This window comes from Oncorhynchus mykiss, chromosome 17, assembly GCF_013265735.2.
Source record: "Oncorhynchus mykiss isolate Arlee chromosome 17, USDA_OmykA_1.1, whole genome shotgun sequence".
NCBI classification, from domain to species: Eukaryota; Metazoa; Chordata; class Actinopteri; order Salmoniformes; family Salmonidae; genus Oncorhynchus; species Oncorhynchus mykiss.
The window spans coordinates 74,500,010-74,517,508 of record NC_048581.1 but is presented as its reverse complement, the minus strand read 5'-3'; the positions used below and the strand labels follow the sequence as shown (position 1 = coordinate 74,517,508).

Genomic DNA, 17,499 nt, shown 5'->3' with positions numbered 1-17,499 from the left:
AAACTGTCATATACAACTTAATGTATTTATTCCTAATTCTCACAACCAGAGCATGCAGAACCATGCTGCCACGAGCCAAATGCGCTAAAAAGTCAGAGTTCGTTTCAAGTTAGTTCAGACATGGCATTTCATTCATATACAAATGGATTGCAGAGTAACAGATTGCAGACCAAACTAACAATCGATTCAACATTTAGTACAATTAAAACGTTCTTGTCGTTCAGTGATCTTCCTTCTTTGGTAAAAAAAATAAAATAGACCAATGCATGGGCATTTCTGTGTGGACAAGCAGAATGGAACCTTCCTAGAGCTGAAAGGAAGTGCTCATCACATCATAATACCAAAGACAGTACAGATAATACCTTTCGGTTCCAGCCTCTGAAATGTGCTCTTGAGCACATGCACAGCTACAGCATTAGAAGACTTGAGAAGTGCCACATAACATGGCTTCCCTGTGGCTACCTGAACCCTAACACACATTCTACCATCAAAACATTGATTGTGCTTGTAGTTTTCATTTTTTTCATTGTGGTTGTAAATGGTAGGCTCATCCTTTCTGGCTTAGTACCATTACACCTACACAACAGCAGACCAGACAGCATAATGTCTGGCTATTTTACTCTCATAGTCCTCCCTTTCCTCATGTATCCCAGTGTTTGCCACAGTTCTGGCAGCTGGCCTCTGTCATATAGAGGTATGAGCTGACGGCCTCCCTCAGACCTTCGCTCACTAGAGAGTCCTCTGAATCCACTCTGGCCTTATTGAAGATCATTGAACTAGAAAGACAGAGGCATATGGCATGTGATTTACTTTTAACTACCATCAGAATGCATCATCTTACAATGTGTATACAGTGCAATTGATTGCATAGACAAATCATCACATTTCATTTCATATTGAAAAACAGTGAAATAAATAGTGTGTAGGTCACTTTGGACACAAAATATGATAGATGGAAGATTTAGGAATGTGCCCCACCTGTCTACGTCATTCCAGTTGAGTGTGGGCCTCCTGATAGCTTTGGGATACGGTCTGGTGGTCAGGGTACTTTTGTTTGAGCCTTGGATGATGCAAGGCTCCCTCAGTAAACAGCACAACCCATCTGCTGACTCTGTGGATAGACACGTTTCCAAATGTTTAAAACATTCTGTAGCCAAAAAATTCCTTATGATTGACAAGAGTGTGCAAGCTGTCGTCAAGGCAAAGGGTGGCTACTACGAAGAATCTCAAATATAAAATATATTTGATTTGTTTAACACTTGTTTGGTTACTGCATGATTCCATATGTGTTATTTCATAGTTTTGATGTCTTCACTATTATTCTACAATGTAGAAAATAGTAAAAAGTTATTGAGTAAGTGTGTCCAAACTTTGACTGTTAGTGTATTTTTCATGTGTAAACCCCCATGTTAAACACCAATGGCATTCACTGTTGATGGTTTATATTTAGGATAATGTTTTACAGCTTTGTCAATATATATATATTTTTTTTTCAAAAATCATCTTCATGTATTATTTTATATACTATATATTACATGTGATGAGGCCGCAGAGAGCCAGAGATAATTAAGACACCTGTGATGATCTGAAGTACCCCAAAAGGCCACTAGATGTCATCTGATTAAAAACATGTTGTTAGTGTACTGTTACACTTCGAAGGTTTCCAGTAATATAACCTCCCCTTGCAACCCTAGTGAACAGATCGCTACAGTAGTACCATACAGTCCGCCCTATTTGCATACTAAAGTATGAACTGTGCTACATATTTAATAATAATGCATTTGAGCCTGTTGATGGGCTTGTACCCACCAGAGTAGTGTTCCACTAATTGGCCCAGGGAGTAGAAGGTGAGGCTGGGGGAGATGTAGAACCAGCCGTTTTGGAGGCGACAGATGCGGTAGTGTTTCACTGTGGCCAGATATGAGTCCTTCTTCACAAGGACTGAGAGGGAGTAGGTTTCTGTGAGTAAAAATAACACCGGACTCTTGTCACGCTACAGTCAAGAAAAAGTGCACACAATAGTTATTGTCCTTACATCAACTTTTTTTTTTAGATAACTCATGGGAACATTTTTAAAAACTTTACATAGCATTCACTTAAATGAATTTAACGAAATGAGCGTAAAGCCATGAACATCACCTAACCTGTGTTTGTCTGACTCTCTCGGATCAGGAAAGCCCCTGTGTGATTGTGTGACAGCAGCAGCAGCTCCTCTGCATTCAACCTGCTGATGCCATGATACTGCCACCTGATTAGAGCGGGATGAGAAAGTTAAAATATTGACTATCAGAAGAAGAAGAATATACAATGAAACTCCCACTACTAGGAAACGACAGTAGTAATTTCCTACGGTTGTAGGCCTACACACTAAGAAAATAGGGTTCTTGGGAAGGGTGATGGTGCTATGTGGAACCATAATGAACCCTGTGAGCCATTCAATGGTTCTTTGTGGTTCACAAAAGTAATTTTTTAAAATCTTTTAGTGATAAATAAAATGAAGGGGCGGGAGCTCATTAGAATAAGTGGTTTGCTCACAGCTCTCTTTGTACAACCGTGTGTTTGTCATTCCAGTTGATCTAATCTGTTGTGTTATGCCATTACACGTTATACATGACTATGGCCAGTGACGGTGTCTTGTGAAAGACTTACATATGGCCTTGTGTGAATTGAGAACGGTAGAATACAATTCATCAAATGGCCACCGGGCTATTTACATTGACCCCCTCCCCATTTGTTTTGTACACTGCTGCTCCTCGCTGTTTATTATCTATGCATAGTCACTTCACCCCTACCCCTATGTACAAATGACCTTGACTAACCTGTACCCCTGCACATTGACTCGGTACCGCTTGCTATTGTTATTTTACTGTGTTACTTTTGATTATTTTTTTACTTTAGTTTATTTGGTAAACATTTTCTTAGCTCTTGAACTGCACTGTTGGGTAAGGGCTTGTAAGTAAGCATTTCACAGTAATGTCTACACTTGAACCCTGTATGGTTCTTCAAAATGATCTACAAAGAAACTTTGAGATTGAGAAAGGTTCTTTACAGAACCATTCTCCATAAAGGTTCTAAAAATAACCATTAGAAAGGGTTCTATATAGCCCCAAAAGGGATTGTAACCATAATGGAAACCTTATTTTGGTGCTATATAGAACCAGAGAAAATTGTCATTTATAGCACCATACAGGTCCAATTTAGAACCTTATGAGCATGGTTCTTTATATAACCTTTAAAAAATGCTATATATAGATATACAGTGGGGCAAAAAAGTATTTAGTCAGCCACCAATTGTGCAAGTTCTCCCACTTAAAAAGATGAGAGAGGCCTGTAATTTTCATCATAGGTACACTTCAACTATGACAGACAAAATGAGAAAATCACATTGTAGGATTTTTAATGAATGTATTTGCAAATTATGGTGGAAAATAAGTATTTGGTCACTGACAAACAAGCAAGATTTCTGTCTCTCACAGACCTTTAACTTCTTCTTTAAGAGGCTCCTCTGTCCTCCACTCGTTACCTGTATTAGTGGCACCTGTTTGAACTTGTTATCAGTATAAAAGACACCTGTCCACAACCTCAAACAATCACACTCCAAACTCCACTATGGCCAAGACCAAAGAGCTGTCAAAGGACACCAGAAACAAAATTGTAGACCTGCACCAGGCTGGGAAGACTGAATCTGCAATAGGTAAGCAGCTTGGTTTGAAGAAATCAACTGTGGGAGCAATTATTAGGAAATGGAAGACATACAAGACCACTGATAATCTCCCTCGATCTGGGGCTCCACGCAAGATCTCACCCCGTGGGGTCAAAATGATCACAAGAACGGTGAGCAAAAATCCCAGAACCACACGGGGGACCTAGTGAATGACCTGCAGAGAGCTGGGACCAAAGTAACAAAGCCTACCATCAGTAACACACTACGCCGCCAGGGATTCAAATCCTGCAGTGCCAGACGTGTCCCCCTGCTTAAGCCAGTACATGTCCAGGCTCGTCTGAAGATTGCTAGAGAGCATTTGGATGATCCAGAAGAAGATTGGGAGAATGTCATATGGTCAGATGAAACCAAAATATAACTTTTTGGTAAGAACTCAACTCGTCGTGTTTGGAGGACAAAGAATGCTGAGTTGCATCCAAAGAACACCAAACCTACTGTGAAGCATGGGGGTGGAAACATCATGCTTTGGGGCTGTTTTTCTGCAAAGGGACCAGGACGACTGATCCGTGTAAAGGAAAGAATGAATGGGGCCATGTATCGTGAGATTTTGAGTGAAAACCTCCTTCCATCAGCAAGGGCATTGAAGATGAAACGTGGCTGGGTTTTTCAGCATGACAATGATCCCAAACACACCGCCCGGGCAACGAAGGAGTGGCTTCGTAAGAATCATTTCAAGGTCCTGGAGTGGCCTAGCCAGTCTCCAGATCGCAACCCCATAGAAAATCTTTGGAGGGAGTTGAAAGTCCGTGTTGCCCAGCAACAGCCCCAAAACATCACTGCTCTAGAGGAGATCTGCATGGAGGAATGGGCCAAAATACCAGCAACAGTGTGTGAAAACCTTGTGAAGACTTACAGAAAACGTTTGACCTCATTGCCAACAAAGGGTATATAACAAAGTATTGAGATAAACTTTTGTTATTGACCAAATACTTATTTTCCACCATAATTTGCAAATAAATTCATAAAAAATCCTACAATGTGATTTTCTGGATTTCTTTTTCTCATTTTGTCTGTCATAGTTAAAGTGTACCTATGATGAACATTACAGGCCTCTCTCATCTTTTTAAGTGGGAGAACCTGCACAATTGGTGGCTGACTAAATACTTTTTTGCCCCACTGTATAGCGGCAAAAAGGGATCCGTTATGGTTACAAGACAAATAACCCTTATTTGGCAAAATATAGAACCATTTGTTTTTAGAGTGTACATTACATTTTCACACTTCTCCACACTGTTAGGAAACTCAACTGAAACTACAGCTGCAATCATACCCCACTGAGGGGGGATGATGATGTCATTGAGAGCGAGAGAACAAAATAACTCTGCCTACATACACTAGAAAGTCACAGTTCACCTACGCTGTTAGAAAAAAAGGTTACTCGGCTGTCCCCACCCTTTGAAGAACCCTTTTTGGTTCTAGGACCAGGAATAACTATTTTGGTTCCAGGTAGTACACTTTTCGATTCCATGTAGAACCCTTTCCACAGTGGCTTCTACATGAAACCCCAAACAATTCTACATGGAACCAAAAAGTGTTCTGCTGCACTGTAAAAAAAAATCTAGTTGTTTCAACTAAATATTCTTAAGTATTTTTTTTGTTTACTCAACTTTTCAGTTAAAGTGTTACCTGAATTTAACATTTTTAGTTTTCCCAAATTTTGCTCCAACATGAGGAAACGTAGGAAAACATTCAGTCAACTTTAAATTATGTGTTTGCTCAATTTGTCTCAAATGTTCCATCAACTCGAAATTATTGTTTTTGGCATTTTACAAAGGAAAAGGCTGTGAAACTAGTCACACACAGTACATGATTACATTCTGTATGTTCATTTATACAGTAATTGGCAATCAGCATGACCTAATCTGGGATTGGAACTCACAACTTCTTGGTTCACAGGATTCCAATCTTCCTGCTACGCACCTGTATTGCTACACTTTGCACTTCAAAGTAAATCTGAGCTCTGTTAAAAATACATTCAAGAAAAACTATTTATCATAGCGATTAAGGAGTAACATAAAAATAGAGAAATATGACCTACCAACATTCGATAACTACTCAAATTAAATAAATTAATGATGAGAGAATAGTCGGATTAACTGATTATTGACACAGACATGGTGGCGTAGCAGGAAGGTTGCTGGATCGAATCCCTGAGTTGACAAGATAATAATCTGTTGTTCTGCCCCTGATCAAGACAGTTGACCCACTGTTCCCTGGGCTCCGAAGACGTGGATGTCGATTAAGACAGCCCCCCGCACCTCTCTGATTCAGAGGGGTTGGGTTAAATGTGGAAGACACATTTCAGTTGAAGGCGTTCAGTTGTACGTCTGACTAGGTATCCCCTTTCCCCTTTAGTGTATACACAATCTCCCACCCTTAAGTGGAGTCCCCACCTCTCTCTCTTTCCTATTGATGAATTCCAATACCCACTCTCTCATGACATCCACTCATCGTAAACAGCTGTGACAGTCAGAAATAAAAAGTGAGAACAAGTAGTAGTTATCTTACCTGTTAATTACTTTGGCAGTGTAGTTGCTGGGGATATAACTCTCATTGCCTGTCGTTGTGGATCGCACCACCCAAAAATCCCCATCGCTGCAATTAAAGAGATCAGTGTTTTCAACCAAATTACCACATACACTACATGTACAGCTCCATGCAGGTATGACACTTACTCTAATAACACCGTGAGCCTCTCCCCTATATGGATGCTGGATTCCAAGGGACCTTGGGAGGGGATGTCATAGAGGGATACCACCATGGGCCTGTTATCGTCTAAAAAAAGAAGAATGTTTTTTAATAGTTGCAATCAGCATTCAGGCTGGCTGGAGGATTCTTTCAAATTGAGTTAACAAATCAATAATTCAAATGACCTATGGAAAAAGCTGGTGTTTAGTCTTACCTGACATTGCAGGTTCAGTTGGATTCTTCAGAGTTGGCATATTGGACCATACTTTGATTGGGCAAGTCCCCATGACCAGCTGCTTCTCTAGCTGTATGTCTGGATGGCTCCTTAGGCTGAGAGAGAGAGGAGTGTACTGTCATCTATCTTCTTTTGTCATTCGGGTTACACAAACAAGATGACACAGGGACAGAATTAACCACAACAAGAAACCATAATTTCCTCAATAATCTGACAAGTTTCCATTCAAAAATTATTATGACGAGCCTTGTACGTAGTCCTTATGATCTAAACACTGACTGTGACAAAATAAAGGGTTCAGGTACACTTTACAATACACAGGCCTTATAGAAGTATAACTACCAGTGGAATAACTTTTCATTAGTGTAAATGCAATAAAACGTGCTTCCATGGTACTGTATGTTAATGAGTTCTAAAGTAAAAACTGAAACTTACTCACCTTATTGAATTGGTGTTTAACTGTTGGGTAATTATGGTGGGTCACCACACACAGCTGTCTATATCCTCCTCTGTGTAGCTGATATACACTCAGCAAAAACCAGTGCTGCAACTAAGATCATGAGTGTTATGTGTCCTGTCTTCAGTGTCTGCCTGAACACTGTACATTCAAATGTATGTGTATGTGTATGTGAGCGTGAGAGTGTGGCATCAACACCCTGTCCTATCACAATCCGTGAGAAAGAGAAGGTGTCTCTCCCTCTGCTCCGTTTCTTGGGAGAGTACTCTATCTATACAACTGTGGCTGAGGGGGTAGATAGATGAGGACTCAAGACAGAGGCCCACTCGATGAGGACAGGTTTTTATGTCTCTAGTAGCTTTCTGTGATGCCAAAGTTCCTGACATCCTGACACAAAACAGTGTGTATTGACGGGTTGACATAATTTTTCATATCCTTAAAATCGCATTTCTGCAGAAGTGTATAGTATGCACAAAAACATGAGATAAAAATTCTGCTGAAATGACATACTACTTTTCTAGGCTAATGTAATCTATCAGCAATCAGCATCAGAGCTTTGAGTCATGAATACACCACAAGAACGTATACGCCTACTGAAAATACCATAACCAGCTGGGAGGACTGAGTGTGTCAGATTTACAGTAATATGTATACGCTTCTCTGAAAACAAGTTGCAGATTCAAATGAAGTAGAGGAATGTTACATCCTGTAATGTTATGATGCATTTGATCAGTGTTTTTTCCACAGCACTGTAAATATGTTATTGTTCTATACTGTAATGGGTAGGATATATACAGTGGGGCCCGAAATTAGTGACACCCTTGCTAAAGATGAGCAATAATTACTATATAAAATATATAATTCTAATACTGAGATATATCGTATGCTCAACATCTTTCGGAAATTCTATTATTTTAATCTAATGCAATTGCTCAGAGAAAGAGATTTTGTTCAACAAGTCATATTGATTTAATAATGATTGACACCCCTAAAGATTCCTAAAAAGTAAATTAGTCAAAAGTTTAGTATTTGATCCCAGTTTTGCTAGCACGGAATGACAACATCAAGTGTGTGATTCTACAAACTTGTTGCATGCATTTGCAGTTCGTTTTGGTTGTGTTTCAGATTATTTTGTGCCCAATAGAAATGAGTAGTAAATAATGCTTTGTGTCATTTGGGAGTCACTTTACTGTAAATAAGAATATAATATGTTTCTGAACACTTCTACATTAATGAGGATGCTACCATGATTATGGATAATCCTGAATGAATCGTGAATAATGATGAGTGAGAAAGTTACGGAGGGTCAAAGATCATGCCCCCAAAACATGCACACCTCCCCTGTTATTGTTAATGGTGCAGTGAGGCTCCTCAGAGGAGGAAGGGGAGGACCATCCTCCTCAGTGAAATTTCATAAAAATTAAAATAGTGAAACATTAAACTATACTAAATATATTAATGTCACCAAATAATTCATTAAAACACACTGTTTTGCAATAAAGGTCTACAGTAACTTCAACAGCACGGTCGGGGGTAGCACCATGGTGTAGCTGGAGGACAGCTAGCTTCCGTTCTCCTCTGGCTACATTGATTTCAATACAAAACCTAGGAAACTCATAGGCCTCACCCCCTTCCATAGACATACATGGTAATTATGACCACTTCTGGAGGACGCGGTCAAAGATTTTTCAGTAATAACTGACATATTGTCCATCCAATCATAGAATTAGGATCAGAGAATTAACCTAGTGTGTTGTATTGGGGTTGTGCCACAGAGCATTATGGGGGTTGAGAGGCTTGGTGGCATTGTTGAATAGAGACTGAGAGAGAAAAGTGTCACAAACACCATTATATCAAAGTAGAAGAAGAGAGTAAAGAGTGATAGTTGAGAATTTTGGGGATATTATTCAACTCAAATTTTAAAAATCTAATTACAGGAGACGGGGAGGTATATTATGAATTGTTTTCTTGGTTTCAGAACTTTATTTCTGTGTCCAGTTAGCAGTGGTGTAAAGTAGTTCAGTAAAATACTTTAATGTACTACATAAGTCGTTTCCTTTGGGTATCTGTACTTTAATTTACTATTTATATTTCTGACAACTTTTACTTTTACTTCACTACATTTCTAAAGAAAATAATCTACTTTTTACTCCATACATTTTCCCTGACACCCAAAAGTAGTCGTAACATTTTGACTGCTTAGCAGGACAGGAAAATGGTGCAATTCATGCACTTATCAACCGAACATCCCTGGTCATCCCTACTGCCTCTAATCTGGCGGACTCACTCAACACAAATGCTTCATTTGTGAATTATGTCTGAGTGTTGGAGTGCCCCTGACTATCTGTAAAAAAAGAGAAAAAAAAGAACATGGTGCTGTCTGGTTTGCCTAATATTTTGTATTTTTATTTTATTTATTTCACCTTTATTTAACCAGGTAGGCTAGTTGAGAACAAGTTCTCATTTGCAACTGCGACCTGGCCAAGATAAAGCATAACAATTCGACACATACAACAACACAGAGTTACACATGGAATAAACAAAACATAGTCAATAATACAGTAGAACAAAAGAAGAAATAAAAAGTCTATATACAGTGAGTGCAAATGAGGTAAGATAAGGGAGTTAAGGCAATACATAGGCTATGGTGGCGAAGTAATTACAATATAGCAATTAAACACTGGAATGGTAGATGTGCAGAAGATGACTGTGCAAGTAGAGATACTGGGGTGCAAAGGAGCAAGATAAATAAATAAATACTGTATGGGGATGAGGTAGGTAGATAGATGGGCTGTTTACAGATGGGCTATGTACAGGTGCAGTGATCTGTGAGCTGCTCTGACAGCTGGTGCTTAAAGCTAGTGAGGGAGATACGAGTCTCCAGCTTCAGAGATTTTTGCAGTTCGTTCCAGTCATTGGCAGCAGAGAACTGGAAGGAAAGACGAACAAAGGAGGGATTGGCTTTGGGGCTGACCAGTGAGATATACCTGCTGGAGCGCGTGCTACGAGTGGGTGCTGCTATGGTGACCAGTGAGCTGAGATAAGGCGGGGCTTTATCTAGCAAAGACTTATAGATAACCTGTAGCCAGTCGGTTTGGCGACGAGTATGAAGCGAGGGCCAACCAATGATGACATGTCGCAATGGTGGGTAGTGTATGGGACTTTGGTGACAAAACGGACAGCACTGTGATAGACTGCATCCAGTTTGTTGAGTAGAGTGTTGGAGGCTATTTTATAGATGACATCACTGAAGTCGAGGATCGGTAGGATGGTCAGTTTTACGAGGGTATGTTTGGCAGCATGAGTGAAGGATGCTTTCTAGCCAATTCTACATTTAATTTTGGATTGGAGATGCTTAATGTGAGTCTGGAAGGAGAGTTTACAGTCTAACCAGACACCTAGGTATTTGTAGTTGTCCACGTATTCTAAGTCAGAGCCGTCCAGAGTAGTAATGCTGGATGGGCGAGCAGGTGCGGGCAGTGATCAATTGAATAGCATGCATTTAGTTTTACTTGCGTTTAAGAGCAGTTGGAGGCCACGGAAGGAGAGTTGTATGGCATTGAAGCTCGTCTGGAGGTTAGCTAACACAGTGTCCAAATAGGGGCCAGAAGTATACAGAATGGTGTCGTCTGCATAGAGGTGTACCAGAGAATCCCCAGCAGCAAGAGCAACATCCTTGATGTATACAGAGAAGAGAGTCGGCCGGAGGATTGAACCCTGTTGCACCCCATATAGACTGCCAGAGGTACGGACAACAGGCCCTCCGATTTGACACACTGAACTCTATCAGAGAAGTAGTTGGTAAACCAGGCGAGGCAATCATTTGAGAAACCAAGGCTGTCGAGTCTGCCAATAAGAATGTGTTGATTGACAGAGTCGAAAGCCTTGGCCAGGTCGATGAATACGGCTGCACAGTAATGTCTCTTATCGATGGCGGTTATGATATCGTTTAGGACCTTGAGCGTGGCTGAGGTGCATATATAAGGAATTTGAAATCATTAGTACTTTTACCTTTGACACTGTAGTAAAGCTTAGCAAGTACATTTACTTTTGATACTTAAGTATATTTAAAACCAAATACTTTTATACTTTTACTCAAGTAGTATTTACTGGTTGACTTTCCCTTTTACTTGAGTCATTTTCTATGAAGGTAGCTTTACTTTTACTTGAGTATGACAATCGATCATGTAATGGACCAAGATCTGCGCATTCAAACTACACAACACAACGAGAAAGTAAGAAGAGACAGGGATTTTCTCAAGCGGTTTATCGACACCACTGCATTTTTGGTTATGCAAGAATGAGCTTTTAGAGGACAACAAAGAGAGGGAAAGTTCCATTAACATGGGCAACTCCATGGAGCTTGCAGAGGTAGTTGCATGTTATGATGCGTTACTTTCTAAACATATGGAACTTTCTACTGTCTTTTCTGGTATCATTCAGAATATGATAGCTTCCATCACATCATCCATTAAAAGTGAGAGTGCAAGAGAGGTGAACTCAGGATGTAAGGCACGCCTACTGTACAAGTCTCGGATAGCACGGAGGTACAAAAGCCTGGACAGCAAGCGATTCCTGGAGTTGTTAGATGGTAGTTAATTTGATTAATTCAAGACAAAACAGAAGTATGTCACCTGTTTTAATCTGAAATGCTGATTATTTTTCTTAACCCTTTGCTACTATTAGATTGAGTGTTATCGTGGAAACACAAGATATAAACAAAGAAAATGAACTATTTTTCATCTTCTAGCTTTATTTAGTAGCACAGTAGTATAAATGAGTTGAATCAGCAGACAGTGGGAAGCACCACTGACCCTCAGTGAAGACTGAACACATTTCCACATCATAACAGGCTGAAGTTGTTATTCATTGTCTATGTCTACTCAAGAGATGAGTCAACAGACTAAAAAAACTACAAAAGTGTAAAACAGAAAAAGATGACATCAATTACGAAGAAAAAGCATTTTTAAAACACACAGATGAAAGGAACTTTTAATCTACACAATCACATTGGCCCACAGTTCTTTCCTATTGCCTTTATTTATGCTTTTCCATATTCCTCCTAAAAAGCAAGTATATGTCCTAGTCCAACCATAATCCTCTGCATTCATTCTGTGAATTGGGCCACTATATATTTGTTAATGTGTTTTTTTTGTCACATACACCTGGGAAAAGAACACAATGCAGAGAAATGTATTGAAAATCATGAATATTATGTTTTGTACCCAGCTTGAGTGATCATTCTACAGTGTGAATGGAGTGACTCGGCAGAACAGAGCAATGCAGCAAGGTACAGTACAGTATATCACACATCTACACTTTGCCACACAATCAAAGGAGGCGTGTGTTCACAGTTCACAACGTAAAAAATATCAATTAAAAAAGTGGTCTAAATATGTGCAATGAATGTAGGTATTTAGTGTAATTGTGTTCTAGATAAGAGGAATAGAGAAGGACTGAGGAGGGAGTGTGTGTTTGGGCTACAGTGGATGTGAGAGATGGGACTCTTCAACCCCTCCTGTGACGCAGGAACCAATCCTCTACACACAGACACATGGTGAACCAAATAAATAAAATACGAGAAAGGCAATAATGGGAAAAACAAAATAAGAGGGACATAAGGTAATTGAATCTGGAAGAGTAAGTCTCCAGATTCACTTTGCACAAGGAGACATGCACACCTATCAAATGAAAGGTGGGGGATTGTACCATCTCTAGACCCTTTGCGTATACAGTGTATGTATATCTGACTCATTCTTTATTTTGTCCCCTCCGCTTGTGAATGGAAGTTTGACGTGTATACAGTATAATATTTAATATGCATTTGTATATATATTCTCATATTAATCACACAATTCATCACATAACCCCCTGGGATTGAGTAATTTAGGAGCAGGGTTGGAGAGAGAGACAGGGAGACATAAGTTACTGGAGGAGGATAGGGGCACCACTGAGGGCTGCTACCCAGTGTGGAGTGAGGAAGAGATAGGGAGGTTTAGCAGGAGACCTCCATGGTCTGGGGCCCAGGCTGGTTGTCCAGACCCCCGGTGGTGTTGGCTCCCTCCAGCAGGTTGTTGATGTTGCGGCTGCGGCTGCTGTCCATGGAGGTGATGCTGGTAGAGGAGGTGGTGCGGGATCGGGCCAGACGAGTCATTCCAGCCGTGGGCACTACGACACAACACAGGAGTGTTAACATGCCAGTCACAATGTAGAGCACTTCATGCAAATGCAAGAAGCATTATGACGTGTTCCCTCTGTTTGGGAATTACATTAATAAATCATACAAACACTGAAGATATTCACCATGCAGACAAATCTGAGGAAATAAAGGCACCGATAAAATAAAGAAAAAGCTTAAATACAGTATGCAAGCCAAAGACGCTGACAAGAATGTCTTGCAATTAAGGCAATGCAATACGAGCATAAAGCACAGAAAAAAACATAGAAATGAAGGCAAAATGAAGCAAAACATATCAAACCGAGGGCAGTCAGAAGCAGATCGATGCTTACAGGAGCAACATAACCACCTGACAAAATGTCAACGTATGCAGACAGTTCTCCACTTAATTGAACAATACAGACGACTGAAAATACCAATATGTCATGTCTTTCTGAGCATACCTTGACATTCATCTAATGTGTGTTAGGCTGAATGGAGACTGCTACTGCTTTAAAACCTGGTACCTGATTCGTTGCTCAGGTGACTGAGAAGAACGTAGGGAACTGTTAGCATTGATGGAGGGAGGAAAGGATTGAAAGAAGAAGAAAGGAGAACATATTGAAAGGGAGTAAGGTTCATGAAAGAGCAGGTAATGAATATAAGTATTTTTTTAAGGGAAAGACAACTGCTGTATACCACAGAGACAAAGGAAAGAAAAGATGTGTTCTTCCTGGGTCTGATTCTATCTGGGGTAGGTAGGGGAGAGACAGAGATAGCCCAAAGGGACAAAGCAGAATTACTCATACTAAGATGATGATGAAAGATAACAGTATGAATGAGACAAGATGCTGTTTATGTAAATAGGTCGTCTTGATAACTATTGTGAGACACGACTGTGAGAAACTGTAACCACAGAAAGGTGTTTGATGTCATGCTGAGTTGTTATTTCTATTCGGAATCCTTCTCTAAATGAGAAGAGGCTTTAATCATCTCTAATCTGGCTGTGACATTTCCTCTGCAGGGAGTGATTCTGTGCTCCCACTGAGGAAGGCTGGGGGAGGAAATAGAAGAGCCTACTACCATAGAAATACTGTGCTGGGGCCTCATTTATAAAACAGACTTACGATCAATTTTGATCTTAAGTATGACTTACGCAGAAAACCACGTGTAAGTAGTTATTTATAAAACCTCACTTTGACATGGAAATTATCTTATTTCTACGCAAAGTAGAGATAAGCTGCTGATGTTTACCCGTTGTTGTCTTAGCTAGCTCTCCCAATCAACACGTGATTGCTTTACGCCTCGCCTTATATCTCTCTCTGTCAATATGCCTTGTATACTGTTGTTTAGGATAGTTATCATTGTTTTAGTTCACTGCGGAGCCCCTAGTCTCACTCAACATGGCTCAGATACCTCTTTTTCCAGAGGTCCGCCCGGTGTCCTTTGTCTAAATTTGTGCGTAATCTTCAGGTGCGGGCATTTTCTCCTGGGATTCAGGAGAGAAAGCATTTTTCCAAGAACGATGTATCAATGAAGAGATATGTGAAAAACACCTTGAGGATTGATTCTAAACAACGTTTGCCATGTTTTCAGTCGATATTATGGAGTTAATTTGGAAAAAAGTTTGCGTTTTGAGGACTGAATTTATGGATTTTTTTTGGTAGCCAAATGTGATGTATAAAACGGAGCTATTTCTAATACACAAGGAATCTTTTTGGAAAAACTGAGCATCTGCTATCTAACTGAGAGTATCCTCATTGAAAACATCAGAAGTTCTTCAAAGGTAAATGATTTTATTTGAAGGCTTTTATGTTTTTGTTAATGTTGCGTGCTGGATGCTAACGCTAATGCTAACGCTAAATGCTAACGCGAAATGCTAACTCTAGCTAGCTACTTTTACACAAATGATTGTTTTCCTATGGTTGAGAAGCATATTTTGAAAATCTGAGATGACAGTGTTGTTTACAAAAGGCTAAGCTTGAGAGATGGCATATTTATTTCATTTCATTTGCGATTTTCATAAATAGTTAACGTTGTGTTATGCTAATGAGCTTGCTGATAGATTTACACAATCCTGGATACAGGGGTTTTTTCATAGCTAAACGTGACGCAGAAAACGGAGCGATTTGTCCTAAACAAATAATCTTTCAGGAAAAACTGAACATTTGCTATCTGAGAGTCTCCTCATTGAAAACATCTGAAGTTCTTCAAAGGTAAATGATTTTTTTGAATGCTTTTCTGTTTTTTTGTGTAAATGTTGCCAGCTGAATGCTAATGCTAAATGCTACGTTAGCCATCAATACTGTTACACAAATGCTTGTTTTGCAATGGTTGAGAAGCATATTTTGAAAATCTGAGATGACAGTGTTGTTAACAAAAGGCTAAGCTTGAGAGCTAGCATATTTATTTCATTTCATTTGCGATTTTCATGAATAGTTAACGTTGCGTTATGGTAATGAGCTTGAGTCTGTATTCACGAACCCGGATCCGGGATGGGGAGATCAGAAAGGTTAACACCCCGGCAGTCCTACAATCTAAGCTAGATGCCCTTAATCTCACACACATTATCAAGGAACCCACCAGGTACAACCCTAAATCCGTAAACATGGCACCCTCATAGATATTATCCTGACCAACTTGCCCTCCAAATACACCTCTGCTGATTTCAATCAGGATCTCAGCGATCACTGCCTCATCACTGTCAAACGCTCCCTAAAATACTTCAGCAAGCAGGCCTTTCTAATCGACCTGGTCCGGGTATCCTGGAAGGATATTGACCTCATCCTGTCAGTAGAGGATGCCTGGTTGCTCTTTAAAAGTGCTTTCCTCACCATCTTAAATAAGCATGCCCATTAAAAAAATGTAGAACTAAGAACAGATATAGCCCTTGGTTCACCCCAGACTTGACTGCCCTTGACCAGCACAAAAACATAGTGTGGCATTCTGTATAAGCATCGAATATGCCCTGTGATATGCAACTTTTCAGTGACGTCAGGAACCAATATACGTAGTCAGTTAGGAAAGCTAAGGCTAGCTTTGCATCCTGTAGCACTAATTCCAAAAAGTTCTGGGACACTGTAAAGCATGGAGAATAAGAGCAGCTTCTGCCAGCTGCCCACTGCACTGAGGCTAGGAAACACTGTCACCACCAATAAATCCACGATAATCGAGAATTTCAAGAAGCATTTCTCTACGGCTGGCCATGCGTTCCCCCTGGCTACCCCAACCCCGGCTAACAGCTCCGCACCCCCCACAGCTACTTGCCCAAGCCTCCCCAGCTTCTCCTTCATCCAATTCTAGATAGCAGATGTTCTGAAAGAGCTGCAAAACCTGGACCCGAACAAATCAGTTGGGCAAGACAATCTGGACCCTCTCTTTCTAAAATTATCCGTTGCCATTGTTGCATTCCCTAACCCCTAGACCCAAACTGTTACAGACCTATATCCATCCTGCCCTGCCTTTCTAAAGTCTTTGAAAGCCAAGTTAACAAACAGATCACTGACCATTTAGAATTCCACCGTACCTTCTCCACTGTGTTATCCGGTTACCGAGCTGGTCACAGGTACACCACAGCCACGCTCAAGATACTAAACGATATCATAACCACCATCGATAAAAGACAGTACTGTGCAGCCGTCTTCATCGACCTGGCCAAGGCTTTCGACTCTGTCAATCACCGCATTCTTATCGGCAGACTCAATGGCCTTGGTTTCTCAAATGACTGCCTTGACTGGTTCACCAACTACTTCTCAGATAAAGTTTAGTGTGTCAAATCGGAGGGCCTGTTGTCCTGACCTATGGCAGTCTCTATGGGGGTACCACAGGGTTCAATTCTTGGGCTCTTTTCTCTGTATATATCAATGATGTCGCTTTTGCTGCGGGTGATTCCCTGATCCACCACTATGTAGACGACACCATTCTGTATACATCTGGCCCTTCTTTGGACACTGTGTTAACAAACCTCCAAACAAGCTTCAATGCCATACAACTCTCCTTCAGTGGCCTCCAACTGCTCCTAGACGCTAGTAAAACTAAATGCTTTTCTACCGATCGCTGCCCACACCCGCCCGCCTAACTAGCATCACTACTCTGGACGGTTCTGACTTAGAATATGTGGACAACTACAAATCTGGATAGACTGTAAACTCTCCTTCTCATATTAAACATCTCCAATCCAAAATTAAATCTAGAATCGGCTTCCTATTTCGCAAAAAATACTCTTTCACTCACACTGC

At 40.4% G+C, this 17,499-nt stretch overlaps 2 protein-coding genes across 5 annotated transcripts in view; both read right to left on the bottom strand.

The window, feature by feature from the left end:
- Window positions 1–70: 70 nt before the first annotated feature.
- Window positions 71–6,728, bottom strand: LOC110493253 (src-like-adapter 2). The gene is made up of 7 exons (XM_021567515.2): window positions 6,632–6,728; window positions 6,400–6,489; window positions 6,233–6,319; window positions 2,145–2,248; window positions 1,810–1,959; window positions 979–1,111; window positions 71–776 (listed from the first exon to the last, which is right to left on the bottom strand). Exons 1-7 carry the CDS (start codon window positions 6,697–6,699, stop codon window positions 641–643), a joined length of 768 nt encoding a protein of 255 aa, XP_021423190.2. The 5' UTR covers window positions 6,700–6,728; the 3' UTR covers window positions 71–640.
- Window positions 6,729–11,834: 5,106 nt separating this feature from the next.
- The window catches only part of LOC110494552 (protein NDRG3), a 49,656-nt gene continuing 43,991 nt past the window's right edge, over window positions 11,835–17,499 (bottom strand). For 3 of the 4 annotated variants that reach the window (XM_021569719.2, XM_036950638.1, XM_021569720.2), the window contains 2 exons: window positions 13,789–13,827; window positions 11,835–13,272 (listed from right to left, as the gene is read on the bottom strand). In XM_021569719.2, coding sequence (XP_021425394.2) covers window positions 13,100–13,272; window positions 13,789–13,827 — 212 coding nt within the window. In that variant the 3' untranslated portion in view covers window positions 11,835–13,099. The remainder of the gene's footprint in view (window positions 13,273–13,788; window positions 13,828–17,499) is intronic. The other variant, XM_021569721.2, reaches the window with a different exon arrangement.

What these genes read in the sequence shown, in the direction of transcription:
- LOC110493253 (XM_021567515.2), bottom strand. Translation starts at nt 6,699, where the DNA reads ATGGGGACTTGCCCAATCAAAGTATGGTCCAATATGCCAACTCTGAAG. An exon ending in AGGCTCACGGTGTTATTAGA is followed by an intron (nt 6,320 to 6,399) that starts GTAAGTGTCATA and finishes CTTTAATTGCAG; the next exon opens with CGATGGGGATTTTTGGGTGG. An exon ending in AACTGGAATGACGTAGACAG is followed by an intron (nt 777 to 978) that starts GTGGGGCACATT and finishes CTGTCTTTCTAG; the next exon opens with TTCAATGATCTTCAATAAGG.